At 44.0% G+C, this 24,118-nt stretch overlaps 1 protein-coding gene across 1 annotated transcript in view; it reads left to right on the forward strand.

Moving 5' to 3' along the window:
* The first annotated feature begins 5,301 nt into the window (after positions 1 to 5,301).
* The window catches only part of MTFR1L (mitochondrial fission regulator 1 like), a 37,581-nt gene continuing 18,764 nt past the window's right edge, over positions 5,302 to 24,118 (forward strand). Inside the window, exons 1-2 of the mRNA XM_082246884.1 lie at positions 5,302 to 5,448; positions 22,516 to 22,620. Of these exons, the coding sequence (XP_082103010.1) occupies positions 5,350 to 5,448; positions 22,516 to 22,620 (204 nt within the window). The 5' untranslated portion in view covers positions 5,302 to 5,349. The remainder of the gene's footprint in view (positions 5,449 to 22,515; positions 22,621 to 24,118) is intronic.

Raw genomic sequence — 24,118 nt, forward strand, 5'->3', positions numbered from 1 at the left:
TCCACAGTGTCCTCTTGTAATCACATAGAAAGCACGCCTCATTAGACTCACTCACGGGACCACTCCAGGGGATATAAAGGTGATTCTCATAACACATGCGCTCCAAGTTAAAAGCCCTCTGATGAAGCGATGACGAAACGCGTTAGAGCGTGACCACACGACTTTCATGGAGTAGCCTAGACTGGCTCCCCCTGACTGAGAATCTCCGCTGGACAGATATAGCGGTGGGAGGTAGACGCTGCGCACTCTCCTTTTATATGTCATGTATGCTGATTTTAAAGAATGCTCTTTATAAGTGCATAGAAGAAGGGGGGGTTGGAGTGCTTTTCAATAAAGTGTTTGTTGAATTATGCTATGAGTTTCCCCTTTCTCCTTGGTGGCTTTTAACTTGGAGCGCATGAGTTATGAGAATCACCTTTCTATCCATTGGAGTGGTCCTGTGAGTGGGTCTATTAGGCGTGCTTTCTATGTGACTGCAAGAGGACACCATGGAGTTTACATGCTGTATACCATTTTATCTCTGGTGAGTGTATGACCACAGGGAGAGGCTGCATGCGGTGTGGTGACAGCTCATTACCTCTAATCTCTGGACTTACCTCACGTGGTGCACCCCATGAACATTTTATTGTTTGATTAGCAGATATATGGACTATTCATCCAATTTTATTGGGACTAGTATGTTATTTGGATTGTTTCCTCCTCCAGTATCCCAATATTAAGGGTTGCTGCAGGATATAAACCTTTATGTTTGAATGATTTAACAGTCATTAGATCTGTGTATTATTAGTGCCGCCTGATGTTAGCGTTCTCTCAGGTATTTATATCTTTTATATATGGATTATTTTGTATCTGACCCGTTTGGGATTATGATCTTGAGTGAATGGGTGTAGGGTCTAATAATATCTGTATCCATACAGGACAGCTATAACCCTTATTTACTACTCATTTAATTATTCAGTGCCGCTTGATGTTGGAATTCTTTGAGCATTAACATAATATCTTAAAAATACTTTAAAAACTTTATTTTAAACAAATGGGCCCATCAAGTAGCAGACCTATAAAGGCATCCCTCAATCTTAAAAAATATATTCAATTTTATTTTTTTTTAGGAAAATATATATACAATGGAGATAAAAATTCTCCCATCCATCCATATAGATAGGGCATAGGGATTTATATATCACTATTAAAGCAGTTGAGGTCAAAATCAATATTTAAACCCCGAGGTGAGAGAACTTTTGTTTCAAAAATCCAAAAGGATTCTCTCCTGCTCAGTTGTTGAATATAATTACCACCCCTCCATTGCTTTTTAACTAATTCAATATCCCAAAAATGCAAGGAGTCTGGTTTCCTATCATGGAAATTTCTAAAGTGTCTAGACACATTGTGTGACACAGCCCCCTTCTTTATGTTTTTAATGTGTTCCGCTTCCCTAACATTCAGACATCTCAAGGTGCGTCCTATATATTGGAGTCCGCAACCGCACTCCAACATATATACAATGCCAACAAATCCTTGATCACATACTCTTTCCCAGTACTGTTAGCAATAAACGTTTTTCTCTTTTTCTAATGCAACCTTACCTGACAGCAAACACCATATCTACCGCATGCATGAAACCATGACAGGAATTTGAATAACGTGCTTTAGCAGCAGGGGCCGTTCCTGCCCCCAGGAAGAGTAACTGCGAGGGGTTGCGGTGTTCAGGCACCGCCAACAACCAAGGCCCAATTTTTCTGCACCCATATGACAAGTACATGCGATTTCAAAATTTGTATGGAATTTTTAGCAGCAGGACCTGTTCCTGCGCCCAGCAAGAGTAACTGCAAGGGGTTACGGCGTTCAGGCACCATCAACAACCAAGGCCCAATTTTTCTGCACCTGTATGACAAGTTCATGCCATTTGAAATTTCTATGTATATTTGTATATGACATTTTTTGCTTTAGAAATGTCAGTATTGCTGCAGCAGGCTACATAAATCATACAGATGCGCTACTTTATAGGCACATTAAGGGGACCCCCCCAGGCACGATATTTAAAGGAATTTTTCATTTTTATAGTTTCACTTTAAGCCTCATTAAAATCAGCAAATCACTGCTCCTTTAAAAACTATAGTTTTTAAAAAAAAATTGTTTGCATTGCTACATGTTCCCCAGGTCAGTACCCGGACCCCCATACAATTTTTTTGGGCAATAACTTGCATTAAGGCCTTCAAAATTAGGCCGTTTGATGTTTGACGTTCGAGTCATATAGACAATAAAAATATAAACAATAGTTTGTTTGTTCAAAAAAACGTTTCCCCTGTTCGCGGTGTTCTGGTGCGAACCGAACAGGGGGGTGTTCGGCTCATCACTAATGCTTGTGGAATGCCTACATTCTGCTCAAAAAAAGAGAGACAAGTCTGTGATTCATTCGGACTTCATTTGGAAAGTTGCCGAACATATCTTTCTGAATCACCAAACACCATCAATGGCTGGGAATAGATCTAGACGTTGTGCTGTTGGCGTTGTCAACCTGGAACGCCTGACTGGTTGTCACTTCATGGACTACATCCCACCAACTGAGAAAAAGTCAGCACCTAGAAGGATGTGCGTGGTTTGTTGCTCAAAGAGAGATGACAGTGGAAGGAAAATAAGAAAGGAAACCAGATTCTATTGTCCCGATTGTGATGTCGGACTTTGTGCAGTCCCAGGTTTCAAAATCTTTCATACCCGAGATGTTTACTAAACCATTATTACAGTGACTAATAATATCGCACCCCTTGTTTGTACACATTTGAGCGTTTTTGGTTTAATTATATTATTGAATAAAATTAATTATTATTATATTATAATTTATGATTTGGTGTTTCAATCTTTATCATACCCGGGATGTCTACTAGACTCTTGTTCGGACAGATTTAAGTGAGTTATTCCTAAGAATTACAGGCCTAAAATATAAAACAACAGATTTCCATGCAAAACAATGTACCGCTTTGAGATCAAAAATCCCGACATAATCAGACCACCAGGGAGGTTAATGGGTCCTGGGACGACTGTTGGAAGGATTTCGTGACATCGCGCCCACCTTCATTGTCTCGTCAGGAGTGGGATCAGATCGAAGGGGGCTTCTCTGGCATGGCTTCAACCCCTAATGTAATGGGCTCTATAGATTGCAGTTATGTCCCTCTCTTTCCCCTGAGCAAGAAGGTGCATATTTACAGGAACCGCAAGGGCTACCACTCCATGAGCATTAAGGTGGTATGTGACAGCTAGATCTTAATAAAAGATGTGGTGACTGGATTCCCTTAACCACTGACACGTGCGATAAATTACTGCATGAGCAAATCAAAAGAATAACGCTGTTGTTAGTTAACGCTAAATTCTTAGTAAATTGCACTTTTACAACTGATTTATCGCATGGGTATTTTACCGAATTTTATTTGCCATTATTTAACCCTTAGGGGTCAATTCTCTGTCCGAGCAAATAAAATGCAGTAAAATAATGCGTGCGATAAATAAGTTGTGAAAGTTCAATTCACTAACAATTTAGCGTTAAATAACGAATACGGTATTTTTTTGATTGTGCAGTAACTACCGCATTTTCCCATACGGTAATTTATCACACGTGCCAGCGGTTAAGGGTCATTTAACGTAATTTCCTTAAAATATTTTACTTTTTAACATGTTTGTTATTTTTCTTGTGCAAAAAAAAATATTTTTTAATCTAACATTTTTTTTACAGTAATCTGTATTTGAAGTCAGAACTAACTTCTCAAATGTATTTCTCCTGATGCTTGGTAATCCCAGCTCCTTTACTAAATCCATCATGCCATGCATTTAAAAAAAATGTTGAACTATTCACAATGCTGAGGACTTCTATCTGAAGCTGTGGCAAGGCCGCAGTTTGACCTTGCCACTAGATTAATCTGAGGTAAAGTCTCTGAATATAATGTTTGCTTAGCACTTATCTTCAGGGTACTCGCCTAGCACCCCCCTTTTTTTTATTTTTAGTGCAAAAAAATAAAAACCGCAGAGGTGATCAAATAACACCAAAAGAAATCTCTATTTGTTTGGGGGGGGGGGGGGTATACATCTTATTTATAACATATAGCAGAATACATATTGGCTTAAATTGAGGTGGAAATAGATTTTCTACATTTTTTTAATTGGATGTGTTTTATAGCAGAAAGTAAAAATTATTTTTATTTTTCAAAACTATCTGTCTTTTTTTGTTTATAGCGCAAAAAAAAAAAAACCCACAGAGGTGATCAAATACCACCAAAAAAAGCTCTATTTGTGGGGGGGGGGGGGGGGGTTTGGACATAAATGTTATTTATAACATGTAGCAGAATAGATATTGGCCTAAATTGATGAAGAAATTCGATTTTCTACATTTTTTTTTTTTTGGATGTTTTATAGCAGAAAGTAAAAAAAAAATCCATTTTATTTGGATACAGCGTTGCACAACCGCGCCATTGTCAGTTAAAGCGGTAGTATCCCGCTTTTTGACACTTTTACCTACAGGTAAGCCTATAATAAGGCTTACCTGTAGGTACAAATAATATCTCCTAAACCGGCATGGTTTAGGAGATATTTACAGTGCATGCAGCCGCTCTCGCGAGCGGCGCATGCGCTCTGAAGGTCTGGGGGGACCTTCAATTAACTTGCCGGGAGCTTGCCGGAAAATCACTCTCGCGCGCATGCGCGGGAGTGACGTCATCGCGGCTCCGGCCAATCATCGCGCCGGAGCCGTCGAACCCGGAAGAGACGGCGAGGGATCATGGCAGCGCCCGCAGCGATGTCCGGGGGTCCGTGTCGGGGCTTCGTTCTAAGGTAAGTTACACATAATGGGCTAGTATGCGATGCATACTAGCCCATTATGCCTTTGTCTTGCAGGTTTTTTTTTTTTTTTCCAAGGGTTTACAACAGGCTTTAAATCGCTAAAAATGGCCTTGTCATGAAGGGGGGGTAAAACCTTGCAGGGCTCAATCACTTTTAGGAAAGGTCGTCGTGCGTGAAATTCACACATGAGCACACTAGGTTCAGTCAGGAACTACGCTTCCGCCGTGTCTGTGAATAGCAATCACACTACCTATAGAGATATGAGCATACATAGACCGCCTTCTTTTCACATTGGTTGGGGCTGTTTCACTCCCCTCTGCTCTCTATTGGTTACTATGTGAGGTTATACTGCTCAATGATTGGTTAGGAATAGGATGGACAAGCTTTGATTGGATTAGATGTCTTCGCCCCTCCCTATGCCTGCTATTGTTTGTGTGTATGCAGCCGGCATAACGGAGCTTGTGAGGGAGGGGGGACAGACGGAGCTCACTCTCCCCCTTTAGGCCCTGCGCTTCCTATCCGGTTATGGCCTCTGTAGATATACACAGCAATGGAGACGAGGCCTGTGAGGTTTCTGAGGAGGATATGGAAGAGTGGCGGAATGGCAAGAGGAAGCGCTCCAAGGTGAGGAGGCTGCTAGGGCCGCTCTGTCCAGCAGTGTGTCTATGGTATGTGTACTGGGCTCCTATAAAGACGGACACGGTTCCTGTTTAGAATGGTATTCAGAGTGTCCTAGCATTGGACTGCCTTCATCTAATAGGGCTCAGCTGTATGGGTGACAGGCCAGGTACACCAGGGTGATGTGGATGTTACAGTACAGGATCCAAACTTCGTTTCTGCCATGTAATAAGGATTTTTTTTTTCCAACATAAGAGCATTGCTGAAAATGCTAGTTTCCTGGCTGACATGGCCACAGTGCAGCAGCCTTAGATTAGTGTGCATATCAGAAATCCTATTTCACAAGCTCTGTGCCCCGTCTCCAGGACTGCCCATCCTCTACCATATTCAGGATGATCAGATGACCGCTGTCCACACTTCTCAGGATGGGATTTCAATTATTTTGCCTGGCATATAGGAGTCCTTTAACCAGTTGACCTCTGGAGGATTTACCCCCCCCCCTCCTGACCAGGCTGTTTTTGGCGATATGGCACTGCATTATTTTAACTGACAATCGCATGGTGGTGTGACACTGTACCCAAATAAAATGTATGACCCCCCCCCCCCATAGATAAATTCCTTTTGGTGGTATTTGATCACCTCTGCTTTAATTTTTTTGTGCTATAAACAAAGAGCGACCGACAATTTTGAGGGAAAAAAAAAACAATATTGTTTACTGTATCAATTTAGGCCAATATGTATTCTGCTACAATCTTTTGGTAAAAGTTGTTTAAAAAAAAAAAAAAAAAAATGTAGCACTACAGTAAACCCCCCTCTATTGCGGGGGTTATGTTCCAGTCCCACCCCCAATGAGTGAAAATCCACGAAATAGAAATACCCTATTTAAATACACCCTAGGCATGTTTTTATAACTTTCACTGTACTTTTAAAAGCATTTTAGGCTCCGTTCACATGTGAGCGTATGGATCGCGGGCAGAACCGCCGCGGCTCCGCCCGCGATCCGGAGATTTATTGCAAATCGTGGGACGCCTAGCGTTGCCCGTTGATTTGCAATAGCCCCCCAAACGCCGAGCGATGTTGCTGCGATTTCCGCCTGCCGAATCGCGGCAAAATCGCGCAAACAAAATCGCGGGACGCAATACGCTCCAAAGAAGTACAAGAGCTTCTTTGGAGCGTATTGCGTCCCGCGATTTTGTTTGCGCGATGTTGCCGCGATTCGGCAGGCGGAAATCGCGGCAACATCGCTCGGCGTTTGGGGGGCTATTGCAAATCAACGGGCAACGCTAGGCGTCCTGCGATTTGCAATAATCCCTCGGATCGCGGGCGGAACCGCGGCGGTTCTGCCCGCGATCCAAACGCTGACATGTGAATGCAGCCTTAAGGTCTTTAAACACACTTTTAAAACAACTGAAACACATTTAAACACACAAAAGATACTGAGAGACAGAACAAGAGCAATGGAAAACACAAAAATATTAAATTAACAATGGTTTAATTAATAAAACAATATTAATAGGTCTTACAGAAAAAAACGCAAAATACTGGGACCGCGATAGAACAGGGGTTTACTGTACTCCCATGGGAGCTGCTGATTTATGGGTCTTGACGATTTAGCATATTTTAAGTGCTTGGCTCAGTCAGAAAACAGTCCAGGGGTTTTCTTTTTTGTTGAGACCTGGGATGGGAGAAGGGATGAGTGGGGATACTCCCAACTGAATAACTATGCACAATTACTGGGACTTCTGGTTAACAATAAATGCGGCAAGGACGCTGCTTCACCTTTGCTACTATAGTGAAGAAGAATTAAATGAACTGTAATGTACTGTGAATCACTCTTCAGGGTCCTACTTGCCACCCCCTTTGTCCCTACTCTTCAGAGTTTTTACACGGCACCTCCTTTACTCTGACACTCTGCGTGAACTGACCCCTTGACTTCACTGCAGTGGCCCCCCTTCCTGGGCAGACCCTTTGGCAAGTCCCCTGGTACTCACAGACACTGTTTTTACCAGAAGACTCTGCCAGCAGCTCCACTGTCAGCTCCCCTGGATCTTCTGCAGCTCAGCTCCACACCTGGTTCAATAGGCCGACTGCCTAAGACCACCTTCCTCACACCCTATAGGAGGAGGAGAGATAGCCATCTGCCTCCTCCTGGGATTCTGCTTCCTGCCAAAGACTCCCTCTCACATGTCCCCTCGGCTTTTATAAGCAATCCCAGGATGCACTGGAGGAATGCCCTCCCATTGGGACTCTCACAAAAGTCTGTGTCACTGGCTGGGTTTCCTCCACTGTCCAACAGGCTCCCCTATTGGATGCAGCGGGGACACTCCCTCAGACCCAGTGAATCGCATCTGGAGACGGGCAAACTAATACATCAGGCTCCCCTGAAAAGCAGAAGGAGCATAAGATGCTTTTACCTAGCACCTACCTAGGAGGGTGCTACAAAAAAAAAAAATCCCAATAAGCGTATTATATTTGGTTTGTGCAGAAATTACTAGGGGATATTTTAACATTTTTTTTGTTTCACTGGCAATGGGCGCAATCAGCAACTTTTTGTGATATTGAGGCTGACAAATTGGACACCCAACATTTTTTTGGGGACCAGCAACATTACCGTGATCACTGCTACAAATAGGGTTTAACAAGGGGCAAACAAAGGGTCAACTGTGTGCCTGACCAGTGCTCTACTACTGTGGGGGAGGTGCTTTTACTAGTGGAAGACATGGATTGGTTTCTGCTTTAGGCTCCATGTACACGGGACGTTGTTAAAAGTCCCTTTGAATGCTGGAATTTTTAGGACGTTTGAAACGTCCGTTCGGTCGCGTTTGTACCCGCGTTTAGCAGCGTTTGCGTTTAGAAGCGTTCCTAGAGGTCAAAAAAATTATTCCCCTTTAAAATGGAAAAACGCGAACGCTAAACACGGGTTTGTGCGTTTGAAACGCCGGGAAACACACGTTCGAACGCAAATAATTGCGTTCTAAAAACAGTCCCTGAACGCAACTGCCTGCAAATGACAGTAAACGACCTGGTGTACATGGACAGATAAGATAAAATGTAGATGGGTTCAGGGGCTTCTGAAAAAAACGCCCAACTGCTCCTAAACGGCCATTTCCAGCGTCCCGTGTACATGGAGCCTTACAGGAACACAGGATCCATGTCTTCTGTACTGACAGAATGACAATCTGCCTTGTTTATATAGGCAGACTGGCATTCTGTCAGTGTACAGAACAATCAGCGGATGGCGGCAGACATGGGGACTGTGGAACCACTAATTAGCTCCTGTGAGACGATCCCCTGCTCATCAGAATGGAGTCCGCCCATGGTTCAAACTGTGTATGGGCAGGCTGAATCTACCAAGTTGATTGATCAACTTGGGTACAACCAGCCGGCTGGGTTTTACCTGCAATTATCGCTAGCAGCTACTGGCAATAATCATGGGCTTCCCCTGCCAACCCCACCCTTCCACGAGAAGACAATGTCTCAGCAGAAGGGATTTCCACATCAACCTTGTCTGTGCTGTAGAGCAAATTTCTTTCCTGCAACCTATGGTTGTAGGAAAGAAATTCACTCCGTGTATGGCTGCCTAAGTTTTGTAACCTTTAGTTCAGCTTTAAAGGATAAGTTCACTTTAAAAAAAACTAGCCTGTAAGGGATTGCACCAGTGATCAGCAGATCACTGTTACCATGCATGACTTCTGCAGGTCTGTTAAGGTATCTGTGTTTCCTTACGGGCAAGCAGATACACTGACCAGAAGAATCAATAAAATACAGTGGCACTCCACAGCTTCATGGTAGTTCATTGAGCACTACAAGCCGACAGCCACAAAGGATGTCGGGGCTTGTAGGTAATTTACACACACAGCTGTGTGAATGAATGACGCAGCCGTGTAGGTGGAGCCCCCTCACTGCCACGCTGATTTAAAAACGTGACCGCTTGTACGAGGAACTTCTACTTGTACTGCTGTCACAGGGAGAGGGGGCTGCAGCATTTGGAACATGTTACACCCTATAAACAAATGGAACATGTAACATGTTTCCAAAGATGAACCTATCCTTTAATTGATGGATAACTTGCTGTTCACTATAGGCAAGATGGGTTTCTACGGGATTAAAACACTGGTCAGGTTTTTATTGCTGTCTGTGTCCTCATTAGAGAGTTTCACCCTTTCTATTTGTCCTGGTGACTATTCTCACTGAAGACAAAGGCAAAAAAAAAAAAAAAATTCACAACATTTTGGGTTGTCACCAGAACAGGAATAGAGGGGAAATCTTCCAATGGGGAAACTCATTTTGGTGACAACCAGGGTTTCCCTCTCTTTGAAGGGATTTCCTCTCACTTCCTGTTTGGCTATGAGAAAGGAAAGTGAAGGGAAATCTCTACAATGGGACACAGATGGCAAAAAAAAACAACAAAAGTTTATAACCCACCCTTACTCTATCCAAAATGGGGGGAAAAAAGTTTTAGTTGTATATTAATTCAGTGTGTCCATGTGGTTAAACAGGGCTTCTCAACCTTTTTTCAGTCACCCTTTAAAAATCCTAGACAGTCTTGAAGCACCCTTTAAAAAATTATGGACAGTCTCGAGGCGCCCCGTTCTAAAATGTAAAAACTATTCTAATAGTTTTACATGATGTAGGGACATAGGCACACGTAGAACACCCAACGTTCGAGGTGAATTATTCTTCCAAAGCAAATACACTTTTGCACACTGAAACTGACCAGTATTCCAATGTCTCTCTTCTCCCTCAATTTCTCTCCATCACTTGTGTAACTAAGGCCCCGTTCACATACAAGCGACGCTACTTCGCACCGTGACCTCCGAGGTCGCGGTGCGAGCAGCGCGCCGCGACCTCGGAGCGGCCGCCACGGACTTCATAGCATTGAAGTCTATGGCGGTCGCCTCCTGGTCGCCCCAAAGAAGCTCCGGACCCTTTTTCTAAGTCGGAGCGACTTGTGTCGCTCCTATTAGAACGGGTCCGCAGCTTCCCTATGGGAGGCGACCTGTGAGGCGACCAGGTCGCCTCACAGGTCGCCTTAGTGTGAACGGGGACTAAAAGGCAGGCTTCATCCACATGCCAGCTTGTTTACACATTTTGGGCAATTTTTAGGCATTTTGCCAAGGCACACCTAAAGACACCCCAGGGTGCCTGGGAACCCTGGTTGAAAAAGGCTGTGTTAAAACATATCTAAAGGACTGTAACAAATAAACAATTCAGGGTTACGGATGGACCTTTATACCCAGCTGTATGAGCAGCAGTGCACAAGCACATGTACTACTTGAGTACCAGCCTGTTATACCATTTCATGTCCAGCCCATTTTTCAGTGCTGTGTATTCACAGCTATTTTATCAGTGGGGGCACCAAATGCAAACATGGTGCCATTTAAAATCAGCACTCCAGAGCGCCATGTTCACCACTCTTCTATTTTAAAACGTTCAGCAAAAGTAAATGGGTTAAAGACCAACTCCGCCCCTCCTCCTTGCATGTATTTTAATTAACTCTCTGGTCAACAATGTGACTTCCCAGGGTCATTTTACTTCTCTAGTGGCAGTAGTGTTCAGTCCTCGATACCACGGAAAGCAATGTTGATGTAATGATGTCCGCACGTTAGGGCTGAATGATAGTCAATATGATATCGACTATCGTTCTGCGGGCGATATTCATATCGCCGAAGACACGATATTTAGCATTAGGCCAGGGGCATGGCCGGAAGACGTGTGGGATGGACGCGGCTTGTGAGAGCTCCGGTACCGCCGCACAGAATCCTCAGCAATCCTCTTAAATCTCCCCTATTTGGGGAGAAAAAACAGCTTGGGGAGACCCATCGAGGCACCAGAGACCAATACTGCCTGGTATTGCGGAGGAAAGACTCCGTTCTGAAGAGCGCAGAGTTCAGGCCTACACAGGCACAGAAGCCGCGGCCTTGCCTAGATCAGAGTGCGATCGCGCGCTCGTGGTTCCCGGTAAGGCCTACTTACTCTGCACTCATTCGGGACTTGCCTCCATCCCCCGGGTGCCCCCAAAGCCATACACAGACCTCCTAATCTTCACAAAAAGGACCCCAGTGTACTCGTATCCCTCAGCAAGCTGTGCCGACCGCCATCTTGGCTGCACAGGGGGACACAGATCCACAGCAAAATGCAACTCTCTCACCTTGTTCAGCAATCCCCCCTTGCATAGAACTCTTAGCAGCCGCTCTATAGCATTAGGCAGGGAGAAGTCGGGACTCCGGGGGATTCTTCTACCTCCTACCACCACTGTGAGTCCCGACTCTGCCTAATCCACACTGTCAGTGTCTTCTGCATTCCACCCAGTTAAATATTGCGATATATATAGTTGAAAAATGAATATCGCAATGTACTTTTTTTTCCCAATATTGTGCAGCCCTACCGCACATTGCTTTTCAGCATTGTGCTGTGATCCCATGCTGTGTGACCATGATGATCTGGGCTCACATGAAGTGGGCGTCCTTCATCCCTGGATTTGGAGAAGATTGCAGGGGTACAGGGTTAGTTTGCCGTTACATGCATATTCTACTTTTCTTTTTCTAGTAGAATATCTGATAGATGGAATTGCCCTGCTGTGTAGAGAACAGATGTTGTCTATATAATGCTATTCTGCAATTAGGATTTATTTTCTTTGCTTTATTAGTGAAGCAAGAAAGACCTGCCTTTGTGGGTATACTATGTTTTTTTTTTTTTTACTTAAAAATGCATAGTTTACACCTTTTTACAAGTGGTTTAAAGTCCAGTAGTTTTTTTTTTTTTTTTTTACCTTTCCCCGCATTAAGGTAAACCCCCCCCCCCCCTCTAACTGTTCCCCCTCCCTAAAAAACTTACCAGAGTCCTGTAAGCAATCCAGCACTGTCCTGGCTGTAGCTGTTCTCCCTTTACTTTTTGCTCTCAAAGGAGACACAGACAGCTTGGCTCAGGAGTGTATCTGCAGGGGTGCAAGCCCCGTGCCCGCCCCACACATGGCTTGCTGAAAGGGCACCTCGATGAGAAAAGGAGGGGACAGCCCCCGGGGGGGGGGGGGGACTCCAGAAGTAGAGGTAAACTACCGCTCTGTGTAATATCATTGCACAGAGCAGGTAAGTATGGCATCTATTTTTTTTTTTTTCTTTATTGTTAAAAAAAAAAAAAAAAAAGCCTTTAAATTTAGTGATCACATGTGGCTTGTCTTTAATATAGTTATGGGCAATATGTTTTATTACATAGATATGTGTACTTGTCAATGTGTAACGTCACTATGTACCTATGTGGAATGCAAACAATATGCTGTATAGGCCTTTGTTGCAGGTGATTCAGCTTACCTGCCTATATGCAAATTCATATTCTCTATCTTCTGCAGCCACTTTAAAGTTGAAGTTTACTCTCAAATTTATATCGGCATTTTTCTCAGCAGAGACCAGCTTATATACTTTGATTACGTAACAGCTTGTAGTTCTGAGACACACATACAGGAGAATGATGAGTTTACGATGCTGGGGTAAATGAGGCCGTCACTCCTCAACATCAGGAGGTGACCCATAAAAGTGTGGTCCCCTGTGTCCTGTTACAGGGCATCCAGAAAGTATTCACCTTGCACTTCACTTTTTCCACATAACAAAATGTGGAAAAAGTGAAGCACTGTGAATACTTTCCTGTATGTTTCATGTCATTCTGGATATCCCTGAAAAAATAAAGAAAATTCCAAGTTTTTATTAAACGGTTGACCGGTTGCAGACTAGTCCAAATCTGCTCAAAAGAACAGCTTTGATTTTAAGTAAGATCTGATTGTTGCAGGATATTTCCTATAGCAAAGTGTGCAAGAGAAAGACTTGGCTTGTACCATGTGTTGCATGTTGTTTGTCCTTTAACTGAGCGGTTTGTGCCCTTCAAACAATTGCCACTTAGATGGTAACTGTAAGGCAACCCAGCAATTCTTTGTAGTTGGCACACAATAGTGCCTGCAATGTCTTCTTTTTTTTTTTTTTTCCTCTGTAATAGATGAAAGGAACTAGTCTTATCAAGTGTCTTCATATTTTTTGTAGCTTATTCACTAAGCAGTAGCATCACCATAGCTTATATTATCCTAGGAAGCTATTTTTTTGTCCTGGTTACAAGTTTTTAGGGTAGGTTCACACTACCCGCAGAGAAAAATGGTCCGGGGTTTTTTTTTCCCCGCTCTCGTGTTCATCCCTGGATCAGGTTCAGGTAAGTATTGGGGGGAGCTGCATACTAAAGGTTTTTTTACCTTTATGCATAGAATGCATGAACGTAAAAAACCTTCAGTCTACAACCACTTTAATGGTGTAAAACTGCATGAAGCGGCATTAAAGCGTATCTACGATCAAAATTAAAATTCACATTCATTCATTCTTGCATTGTATTCCAGTTATTTCTAGGCTACTCCTATTTTCACATGATCTTGAAGTTTGTAAACTTACTTTGTGAAGATCCCCACGTGTTTACTTTCTTTAAATTCTGTGACTTATTCACTAAGCCTAAGGCCCCTCTCACACAGGGGATTCCGTCGGCTTAGCGGGGATCGATTCGCCAATCCCCCGCTGAGTAGGCGGATGGCTGCTCTGTCTCCGCGCTGTGTGCAGAGACAGGTGTCAGGTCCCCGCTGTTCTCTATAGGGGAATCGGATGGGAACGGACCGTCTGTCCGTTCTCATCCGATCCACTGGACGGATGGAAAATAGGGTTTCCATCTGTCCAGATTTTACGGATCGGATTGGATGTCAGCAGACATGTCTCCGCTGACATCCGATGCCCCATAGAGATGCATGGGGCATCCATTCAGATCCGCCTGAAAAACGGACAGGAGGGTGTGAAAGGGGGCCTAATGTGAAGTGGGCAAAGCTATGTCTCACATTTCAGAGCCTGCCTTCTGAACTACTGTAGGAGGAGGCATTTCAAAAGCGCAGTCAGCATTAAAGTGGAGTTCCACCCTAAATTTATACTTACCTCCATCTTCTCGCTCCGGGTCACCTGAAAAACAAATGGATAATCGCAATTTTTTTTTTTTTTTTTTTTACTTCATATAGAAGAAAATATACTTACCTTACTTCCTTCTTCCTCCCCTCGGCGGCCACGGCCCGTCGTCACTTCCTGGCTTTGCAATGATTCCTGGGAGCTGAACGTCATCGCTCCCAGGAATCAATGCGCCTGCACCGGCCCCGACGTCAGTTCCGGTGCGCGCGCGTCATTCCCTTCTAAACAGCTTCTGGGCATGCCGCGCGTGCACCGGAAGTGACGGCGGGGCCGGTGCAGTGCATCGTGGGACCGAAGAAGACGGAAGAGGACGCAGAAGAGGATCGCGCTGGCTTCAAGCTACCCACACCTGAGATGGCAGCGCTGGACAATACTTTTTCAAGGTAAGTATTTCTCCTAAAAGGTAAGTGCAACCCGGGACAGATCAGAGGCTAGCCATTGTGGAATGTACTAGCCCTGACTGTCCCGGGGGCATTTTTATTTAAAAAAAAAAAAAGTATTCCCTGGGTGGAACTCTGCTTTAAAATCAATGCTTACAGGCAGCAAGGTACCATGGGAGATGTAAACAGCAGAGAAGAAGCTGCAGGGCATGCAGGGAATCCAGGGAGTTGTGGAAAGAGATGGCCAGCCAGACAGGTAGAACTTACAACATGAAAGGAGAGCTTATAATGGATTGTCAAAAATAAGTATTGTTTGAGTCGCTTTTATAATGGTATAAGGCGGGGGTCTTCAAACTATGGCCCTCCAGGTGTTCAGGAACTACTATTCCCATCATGTCTGTGAATGTCAGGGTTTTACAATGCCTCATGGTATGTGTAGTTCCGCAACAGCTGGAGGGCCATAGTTTGAGGATCCCTGGTATAAGGTGAAAGGTGCATCCTGTGACCATTTGAGGTTCTTTAACCACTTCCTGCCCGTAGGAAGGATATGATGTCCTGGACTTTGAGTGGTGATATCTGAATGATGTATTTTATTGTATTGTCTGTAACTCGAATAATAGGTGTATTAAACACAAATTTTTGGAGAATTTTGTTCTCGATCTATTTTGTAGTATTTGTATGCGAGTTGGGCCTAATATTTTAGAGCCCTCTCTCGTCTTCCTTTTTTTTTTTTTTCATGTTTTAGATGACTGTTTTAATAAAATTCCATTTTAGTAAAACATACTCTAATAATTGGGCAGCACAGTGGCTAAGTGGTTAGCACATCTGCTTACCAACACTAGGGTTGTTGGTTCAAATCCTTATCGCGGCACTACCTGCCTAGAGTTTGCATGTTCTCCATATGCCTGTGTGGGTTTCCTCCCACACTCCAAGGACACGCTGATAGGTTAATTGGTTCCTTTCTAAATTGGCCCTATTTTGTTGTATGTATGAATGTGACTTAAAAGAGAAGTAAAGGATTTTTTCCCTAAACCTCTTTCAGGACAGCACCTTGAGAGATGTCTCCTCCCTCTCACCAACAGGAAACACCCATTCTACCAAGCTTTAAAAGGAGGCTTCTCCCACAGTTCCTCAGTTTTTGGGTTTCCTCCGGCCGAGGAACACCTGGGTGGGGGAGTAAGGAAGCTCTTAAAGCGGAGTTCCACACATTTTTAATATGTTGGAATACATAGCTGTATGTAATCCCCTTTAAAATGGCTTTTACCAATGGAAACTTTTTTTTTTTTTTTTTTGCTAGTAAATACCTTAATTTTGGCTTTATTCCTCCTCTCCTCACTTCCTGGTCCGATCGGCGATGACGTCATTCGGCGATCCGCAGTGTCTGCTGGGATGTATTCTACTTGCAGTAGCTGTATCTGTACTGAGCCGTGCCTGCCCCGCCTCCGCCCCGCCTCCTCTCATTGAATTGCATTGTATGAATGTATTAAGGCTGTTCTCTGCCCAGCCTCCGCCCCGCCTCCTCTCATTGAGTTGTATTGAGAGGAGGCGGGGCGGAGGCTGGGCAGAGAACAGCCTTAATACATTCATACAATGCAATTCAATGAGAGGAGGCGGGGCGGAGGCGGGGCAGGCACGGCTCAGTACAGATACAGCTACTGCAAGTAGAATACATCCCAGCAGACACTGCGGATCGCCGAATGACGTCATCGCCGATCGGACCAGGAAGTGAGGAGAGGAGGAATAAAGCCAAAATTAAGGTATTTACTAGCAAAAAAAAAAAAAAAAAAGTTTCCATTGGTAAAAGCCATTTTAAAGGGGATTACAAAGATCTAAAGTTCCAAAAATGGGTGGAACTCCACTTTAAGGTGCTGCCCTGAGAGACTAGGCTCCCTGCCTTCACCTTACCTTTAATCATGGAGAGTTTGTTTCCTCCCATCCACGCGAATGGCAGTGCTGCATGGGTTCCCTCTTCCCCTTCAGTGCTCGGGGAGAGCCAGGACCCCTTGTAAGTGCAGCCCCTGGACGGCAAACTGCTGACGGTGAGTCTTTCTTTCCACTGCTGCTTTAGTTTTTTTAATTTGCCACTGCCTTTCTGGCAATGAGAAGATGCCCGTCTGGACAGAAGTGAGGTATCTGGGAGGGGCGGCGCTCGTGGAGGGTTCGCGCAGCGTCACTTCCGCAGGGGGAGAGGGGAGGATCAAGGCTGGTGCTTATTTCCAGTTCCGGTCCGACGCAGAGGCGCTTTGGGAATCCGGAACCGGTATGCTGAAGCCATCGGAACACGCTGCCAGCGCTGCTATGGTTGGAGTCTCTGCAGCAGGTGGGACAGGCACAGGCACCAGCAAGGCCCAGGTAAGGGGTAATTTGGTACTTACGCTTATTTTACTATGGGGTCTCTCTCCTTCTCTCTTCTGTCTGGGCACACGGGGGTTTATGCTGATACTTCCTGTGCACCTAGGTGACCCTGAGGTTTATAGCCTGACTCATTAGAAATTTTGTTGGTGGTGTTCTTTTCATTTTGGCAGGCTAAAATTTCTGAGTTAATGGTTAAAAAGAAATGCCCTTCATGCAAAGCAAAGTTACCTGAACTTTGGAAGAAGACACTTTGCCAGGCGTTCATTGACTCCCTGATTAAAGAAGAGGCATCTTCAGCATGCAGCGACTTAATCGCATCAGTGAGAAAGGAACTAGATACTACCATTCAATCTTTTCGGTCCTCTTTACCAGATCCTTCCTCGAGTCAGCCATCAGCCTCACATTCCTCTCAGGGCTCACAGTCAATCCCTTCGGTGGAAGTAGAAATGGGTCCTCCTACCCAAGGAAGTTTTTCCCCCCTCTCATTCCAAAGGAGGTTTGGAGGAAGAAGAGAAGGAAGGGGTAGAAAATATACCCTCAAAATATAAACTGTCCTTAGAACAAGTAGACGGTTTGTTAAAAGCAGTTTTATATTACTTTTGGCTTGGAAGAAGAGAAGAAAGATGCATGATAGAATGTATTCGGGTCTGGGTGAACCTAAAGGTCACACCTTCCCAGTGCATTCAACCATCTCAGAGGCCATTAAAAGAGAATGGGCCGAGCCAGAGAGGAAACCCTTCCTTCTTTCCTAAAGCCTATAAGAGGCGTTTTCCATTTGATGAAGACCCAGGGGCACTTTGGAATTAAGTACCAAAAATTGATGCGGCTTTTTCCCAAGTTTCTTGATCAACTGACTTGGCATTTGAGGATATGGGAATATTAAAAGATCCCATTAACAAAAGAATGGATCAACAGCTTAAAAGAGCCTGGCAATCCATCATGGATAATCTCAAGCCAGCTATGGCAGTCACCTGCGTATCCAGAAACTTGGGAGTACTAGGTTAACCAGCTCAATCAAGGCCCATATCACCGCCGATTCGCCAAAACATGAAATCCTTCATTCCTTTTCCACTCTGTTCATGGCTATAGCCTTCATTGCGGATGCATCGGCAGAATCGGCTAGGATGACAGCAAGATCAACAGCTTTAACCAACTCAGCCAGAAGAGCTCGGTGGTTGAAGACTTGGCCTGGGGATACAGCATCCAAGAGCAAGCTTTGCGGGATTCCATTTCTAGGGGATCTCCTCTTTGGTCCTGAGTTAGGCTCAGTGTTGGACAGGACAGCCGACAAAGAGGTCATTCAAAAAGAAAAAACAGCCGACTAAACGTCTTTTCTGACCTCAAAGGGCTCAGCAGGATAGCAGGCCCCAAGAGAAAAGGAAAAATTGGTTGACGCAAAAATCTAGGGGGAAAGGAAGTGTCCTTTTTCATCCTCCTGCATCAACCAACAAAGCACAATGACAAGGTGTTGCCGGTGGGAGGAAGATTGAAAGAATTCCTCCCCCACATAGCGCTATGACAAAAAAGTAAATATATTTTGGCTATGCTGTCCCAAGGCTACCAGACAGATTTTTTCGGATCCTCCTGCAGAAAGATACTTTGTCACCAACCTTCCAAAAGACACCACAAAAGCCTTAGCTATGAAGGTCCTATTAAAGGACTTGATGCGACAGGGAGTTGTGAATCAAGTAATATCAGAAGAACGTCATCGGGGATTTTATTCCCATATTTTTCTGATAAGGAAGCCATTCTGAGATTTTCGCCTCATTCTCAACCTAAAACCATTAAACAAGTCAGTTCTCTACAAAAGATTTCGTATGGATGGATTCAATCTTCACTGACAGAAATTTGTTAACCAAAGGATGCTTCATGGCATTGATCGATTTAAGGGATGCTTATCTGCATATTTCCATAGCCCTTCAGTCCCAAAGATTCCTGAGGGTGGCTGTGGATCTGGGAGAGGAAATCCTCCATCTGCAATTCAGAGCCCTTCCTTATGGCCTTTTGTCGGCCTCTCAAATCTTTACAAAGGTAATGGCAGAGTGCCTGGCACCTCTCTACCTTCAGGAAATCTCAGTGATTGCAAGAAGATCTAAGCAAAGCCCGCGGGCATTTAGAATCCTTGGGTTGGATTGTGAACCTTCAAAAGTCAAGCTTCACTCCAGCGCAGTGGGTAGTTTCTGGGCTTCCAGATAAATTTAAATGGAACAGAAAATCTTCCTTCCAGTAGAAAAGAAAAACTATTAGAGTGTGGTAGCCATGCTACAGACAAATCAGGAGTTATCGGTCAGAAGTGTTATGTCAGCCCTGGGAACCTTAACCTTGGCTATACCATCCATTCAATGGACAAAACTCTATTTCAGACCACTCCAATATTTCCTGCTGAAACTTTGGGATCACAATCCAAATACCCTTGAAACAAAAGTTAAGATCCCCACCAAGGTCAAAAGGACCCTCAGGTGGTGGAGAAATCAAGCAACTCTGTCAAAGGGCTTATCTTGGACCTTCCCGGTTGAAGAAATAGTGACAACAGATGCCAGCATGTGGGGATGGGGAGCCCACTGGAATCAGAATCTGGCACAAGGTGTTTGGTCCCAGGCTGAGGCAAGCAAGTCCTCAAACTGAGAGAGTTAAAAGCGGTCGCTTTGGCCGCCTTCTCTCCGAACCTCCAGGGGTCCCATGTGCAAATCCTATTTGACAACGCCATGATGGTGGCTTATCTAAACAAACAAGGGGGCACAAGAAGCAGGACCCTTCAATCCTGGAGTGGGCCGAAAGAGTTAGTTACTTTCCTTCTCAGCGGCCCATATCAAGGGCACGTTAAACGAGGTAGCAGATTTTTTGAGCAGATGGAAAATTCGGGAAGCAGATTTGAGCCTGAATCCAGAAGTCTTTCCTTTAATCACCAGGACTTGGGGGACAGCCAGAAGTGGACTTGTTTGCATCAGGAAAAAACGCAAAGCTCCCTTTTTTACTTTTCTCTCCACCGAAACTATGGTTCCCTGTGGATATATGCCTTTGCACATCCTTGGAACTTTCTTCTGGGTTATGCTTCCCCCCCCCCTTTCAGCTCTTTCCGCTGGTATTATGGAAAATACAGAAGGAAAGAGTGTCAGTGATTCTGATCGCTCCATTTTGGCCAAAAAAAGAGCTTGGTTCTCAACTATTCTACAGTTGGCATTCAAACCTTGTTTTCAGCTCCCTCTTCGACAGGATCTGCTGCTTCAGGGGCCAGTATGTCACCCGGAGGTGGCCAGGCTGAACCTCACCGCCTGGTATCTGAGGAGCAGATATTAAAAAATAAAGGACTCTTAGAACCTCTAGTAACCACTTTACTTTCAAGTAGGAAGAAGGTTACTAGGGCTATGTACGCTAAAGTTTGGAAAGGCTACAACACTTGGTGTCATTCAAGGAATCGAATTTTGGAAAGTATTGTATCAGTATTGGAGTTCCTGCAAAATGGGGCCGAAAAGGGTTTGGCAGTTAGTACTCTTAAGGTGCAAGTAGCCGCCTTAGGAGTATTTCTGGAGAGACTAGTTGCCTCAGAAGCTTTGGTCGCAAGGTTCTTTTTAAGGCACTTACTCATTCCAGACCAGCACCTGCAAAAAAAATTCCCAAATGGGATTTGTCAGTGGTTCTATATACCTTCACAAATGAGCCATTGGAACCTTTTTTAGAGTCTTATTTCTATAAGGAATCTTTCCCTCAAGACAGTATTTTTTATTGCAATTACATCCGCAAGAAGGATCCGTGAACTGCATGCTCTTTCAATTATTGAGCCTTTCTTATCTATCTACCCTGATAGAATTTTATACTCAAAACAGATCAGAGTTTTTTACCAAAGGTGGCGTCAGTTCAAAACCGGTCTCAAGATATATTGTCCTACCGACCTGCTGTCCTAACCCTTCAGGGGCTAAGGAAAGACTGTTTCACAATCTAGATGTGAGAAGAATCCTGTTACACTACCTGGAGGTAACCAGGGACGTTAGGTCTTCAAACTCTCTCTTTGTTCTTTTTTCAGGCAACAAAAGGGGTCAATTGCCAGGGTGCTTAGGTCAGCTATTTTAGAGGCTTACTCCCAAATGAAATTGGCTCCCCCGCTTGGGATTAGAGCACACTCTACTAGAGCTCTTGCCAATACATGGGCAGAAAAAGCTGGTGCCACCCCAGACCATATTTGAAGGGCGGCCACGTGGTCAAGCTATCTTCACGTTGGTCCAACCTATAATGGAGTACATTTTGTCAGCAGGGGACCAGGCTTTTGGTAGAAAGGTCCTTCAGGCTGTGATCCCTCCCTAAATTAGCTTGTTAATCCTCTCAAGGTGCTGTCCTGAAAGACGTTTAGGGAAAATTGAAGTTGGACTTACCGGTAACTTGTTTTCCAAGAGTCTTTCAGGACAGCAGCAGCCCGCCCTATTGTATTTTTTTGCTGTTATTAACCATATTTGATTATGTGTTCCATCATGGGCCGGAGGTATTCTTTTACAACTGAGGAACTGTGGGAGAAGCCTCCTTCTTAAAGCTTGGTGGAATGGTTGTTTCCTGTTGGTGAGAGGGAGGAGCCATCTCTCAAGGTGCTGTCCTGAAAGACTCTTGGAAAACAAGTTACCGGTAAGTCTAACATTAATTTTTCTCCCATTCATACTTATCTAGGTGGTCACTGGCTCTCTGCTCTGCCCTCTCCTCGCTCATTGTTGCGCTGAGTTGTGGAGGAGCGGGGAGCGGACTGCTCAGGCTTTCAGCGGTTCGCTGAGAGGCTGAGCCGGGTGTCGATCCAGGCACCTGGCGGATCCCGACTCCGATGACGCGATGCCTTGACTGTCTGACTTCTGTGACATCAGCAGAGAGCGAACTACAGCCTGCTTTCTGCTGAAAATGGGTCACAGGAGTGCAGAACGAACTGCATTCCTGTGATCCATAGGAGATGTAAAGCCAAACGAGCTTTGGCTGTACATCTCATTTAAGAGACCTTAGATTGTAAGCTCCTTGATGGCAGGGACTGATGGCAATGTACAATATATATATATATATATATATATATATATATATATATATATATATATATATATATATATATATATATATATGCGCTGCGTATATTTAATGGCGCTATCTAACTACCTGTAATAAATACAAATGTCTTTGTCTATTGTTTAGGTCTAAAATCTTAACCTATAAATAAACTATTTGTGATGCCTGCCAGTCGCAAATAATTCCTTGGTGGTGATGGCAACAATCTGCGGGGTCATAAAGCCTCTGTGCTGTTACTGCCACTAATTATACATGGAATTAACAAAAAAACTTTGGAATCTCAAATATTATCAGACTTATGGTGTTTACATATTTTATTTGTTTTTCAGATCATTCCGGTATGGGAAAATAAGGCATGTGGTTCCTCTCGCAGTTTAGTTCGAAAAATCGGATCACACCTGCCTCTGAAGCCCTGTCCAAGAGCATGTTTTGAGGTAATCTTTTGGCATTACAACTTAAATCTAAAAATATATGTATTAGAAAGTTTTTAGTACAGAATGTTCTATCCTTGCTATCTGTGCAGCAAAGAGCATCATGTTTCATGTGACTCATCATATAGAAGGCTTAAAGTGTTACTACAACAGTAAAATCAGTCTGTATAAGCAGTAAAGCATGCTTGATATGCTCACTGTGGAACCTAAGGGGTTAACCTTCTGCACTGTGTAAAAAGGCTGTTGGATCCTGTCTGCTTTGACCCTCCCCTTATTTTATGGTCCCCAATCCATCTGAGTCAGGGGTCATGAAGCCTCATAGGACAATCGGAGCAGAATGAAAACTCCTCCTACCAGCTTTAACCAGTGCTCAGCTGGACACTGATGGAAATTACAAGACTGCTATATACTGCTGATGAGAAAAGGTATTTATTTAGCAGTTTATAGTTACTAAAATGATTGCATTTTCATGTTCTGTGTACTTTGGGAGACCAGATATAGTGAATGCAGGGTCCTGGGTTTAGTGACACTATAAGCAAACTAATCGCTTGAAAAAGAGCTATGGCCAAAGCTGTGTAGAGAGCGATGACTGACAGACACTGCTCTCTGCTCTGAGCAGACAGAGAACTGAGCGATCAGCGGTCATGTGATCGCTTAGTTCTCATTCTTAGAGCCAATGTGGGACAGCTGCAGCATAGAGGTGAGTATGTGTGTTTGGTTTTTAATTTTTTGCAACCCCAAACATCTTCAAATTACATATGATGTATTTTACTGCTAAATAGTATCACTGTCCTGTAAGGAAAATGGGCCATGGCCTTGGTTAGTATGTATTGATGTAGTACAACCAGATAAGTACTTTGGTACTAGTGTGTGTGTGTGTGTGTGTGTGTGTGTGTGTGTGTGTGTGTGTGTGTGTGTTTTTTTTGTTTTTTGGGCTAGATAATCTTGTATATAATTTTTTTTACTTGGGGCTACATACAGTTGTTCATACAGGGCATACACAGCCACTGCACCTGTTAATGAATTAAATAGTTTGTTTGGATCAGCTTGGCACCATGCGGTTTGGCATGCACGAGGACGCACTGTTTACTGATGCATTGGGAGCTGCTATTAAGAATAAATGCTAAAGAGCAGAATGTTTGCCTGCAAGTCGGTTCACGACCAGCAGTAATGTAAACCTACCCTATTCATTGCCATACGCTCCCAAAAAAAGTATACTTTTAGGATTAATTTTTACGCCATTTTAACTAAGTAGCTATTTTGGGCAAAGTGACTTATTAGGCCCCTTTCACACGAAGCGGACCGATCCAGTCCACCTGTCAGTTTTTCAGGCGGACCTGATTGGACCCTTCATTATCCTCTTTGGAGAGGCTGGTGTAAATGTGCATGTGTCCGTTTACACCCATCTACATCCAGTCCAATCCGATCTGCTAAAAACAGACCGATTGGCATGCATTCTCCATCTGTCTAGCAGATCAGATGGCAGTCTGGTGTAAACAGA

Source organism: Pelophylax lessonae (genome assembly GCF_965119305.1).
Source record: "Pelophylax lessonae genome assembly, chromosome: 2".
Lineage (NCBI taxonomy): Eukaryota > Metazoa > Chordata > Amphibia > Anura > Ranidae > Pelophylax > Pelophylax lessonae.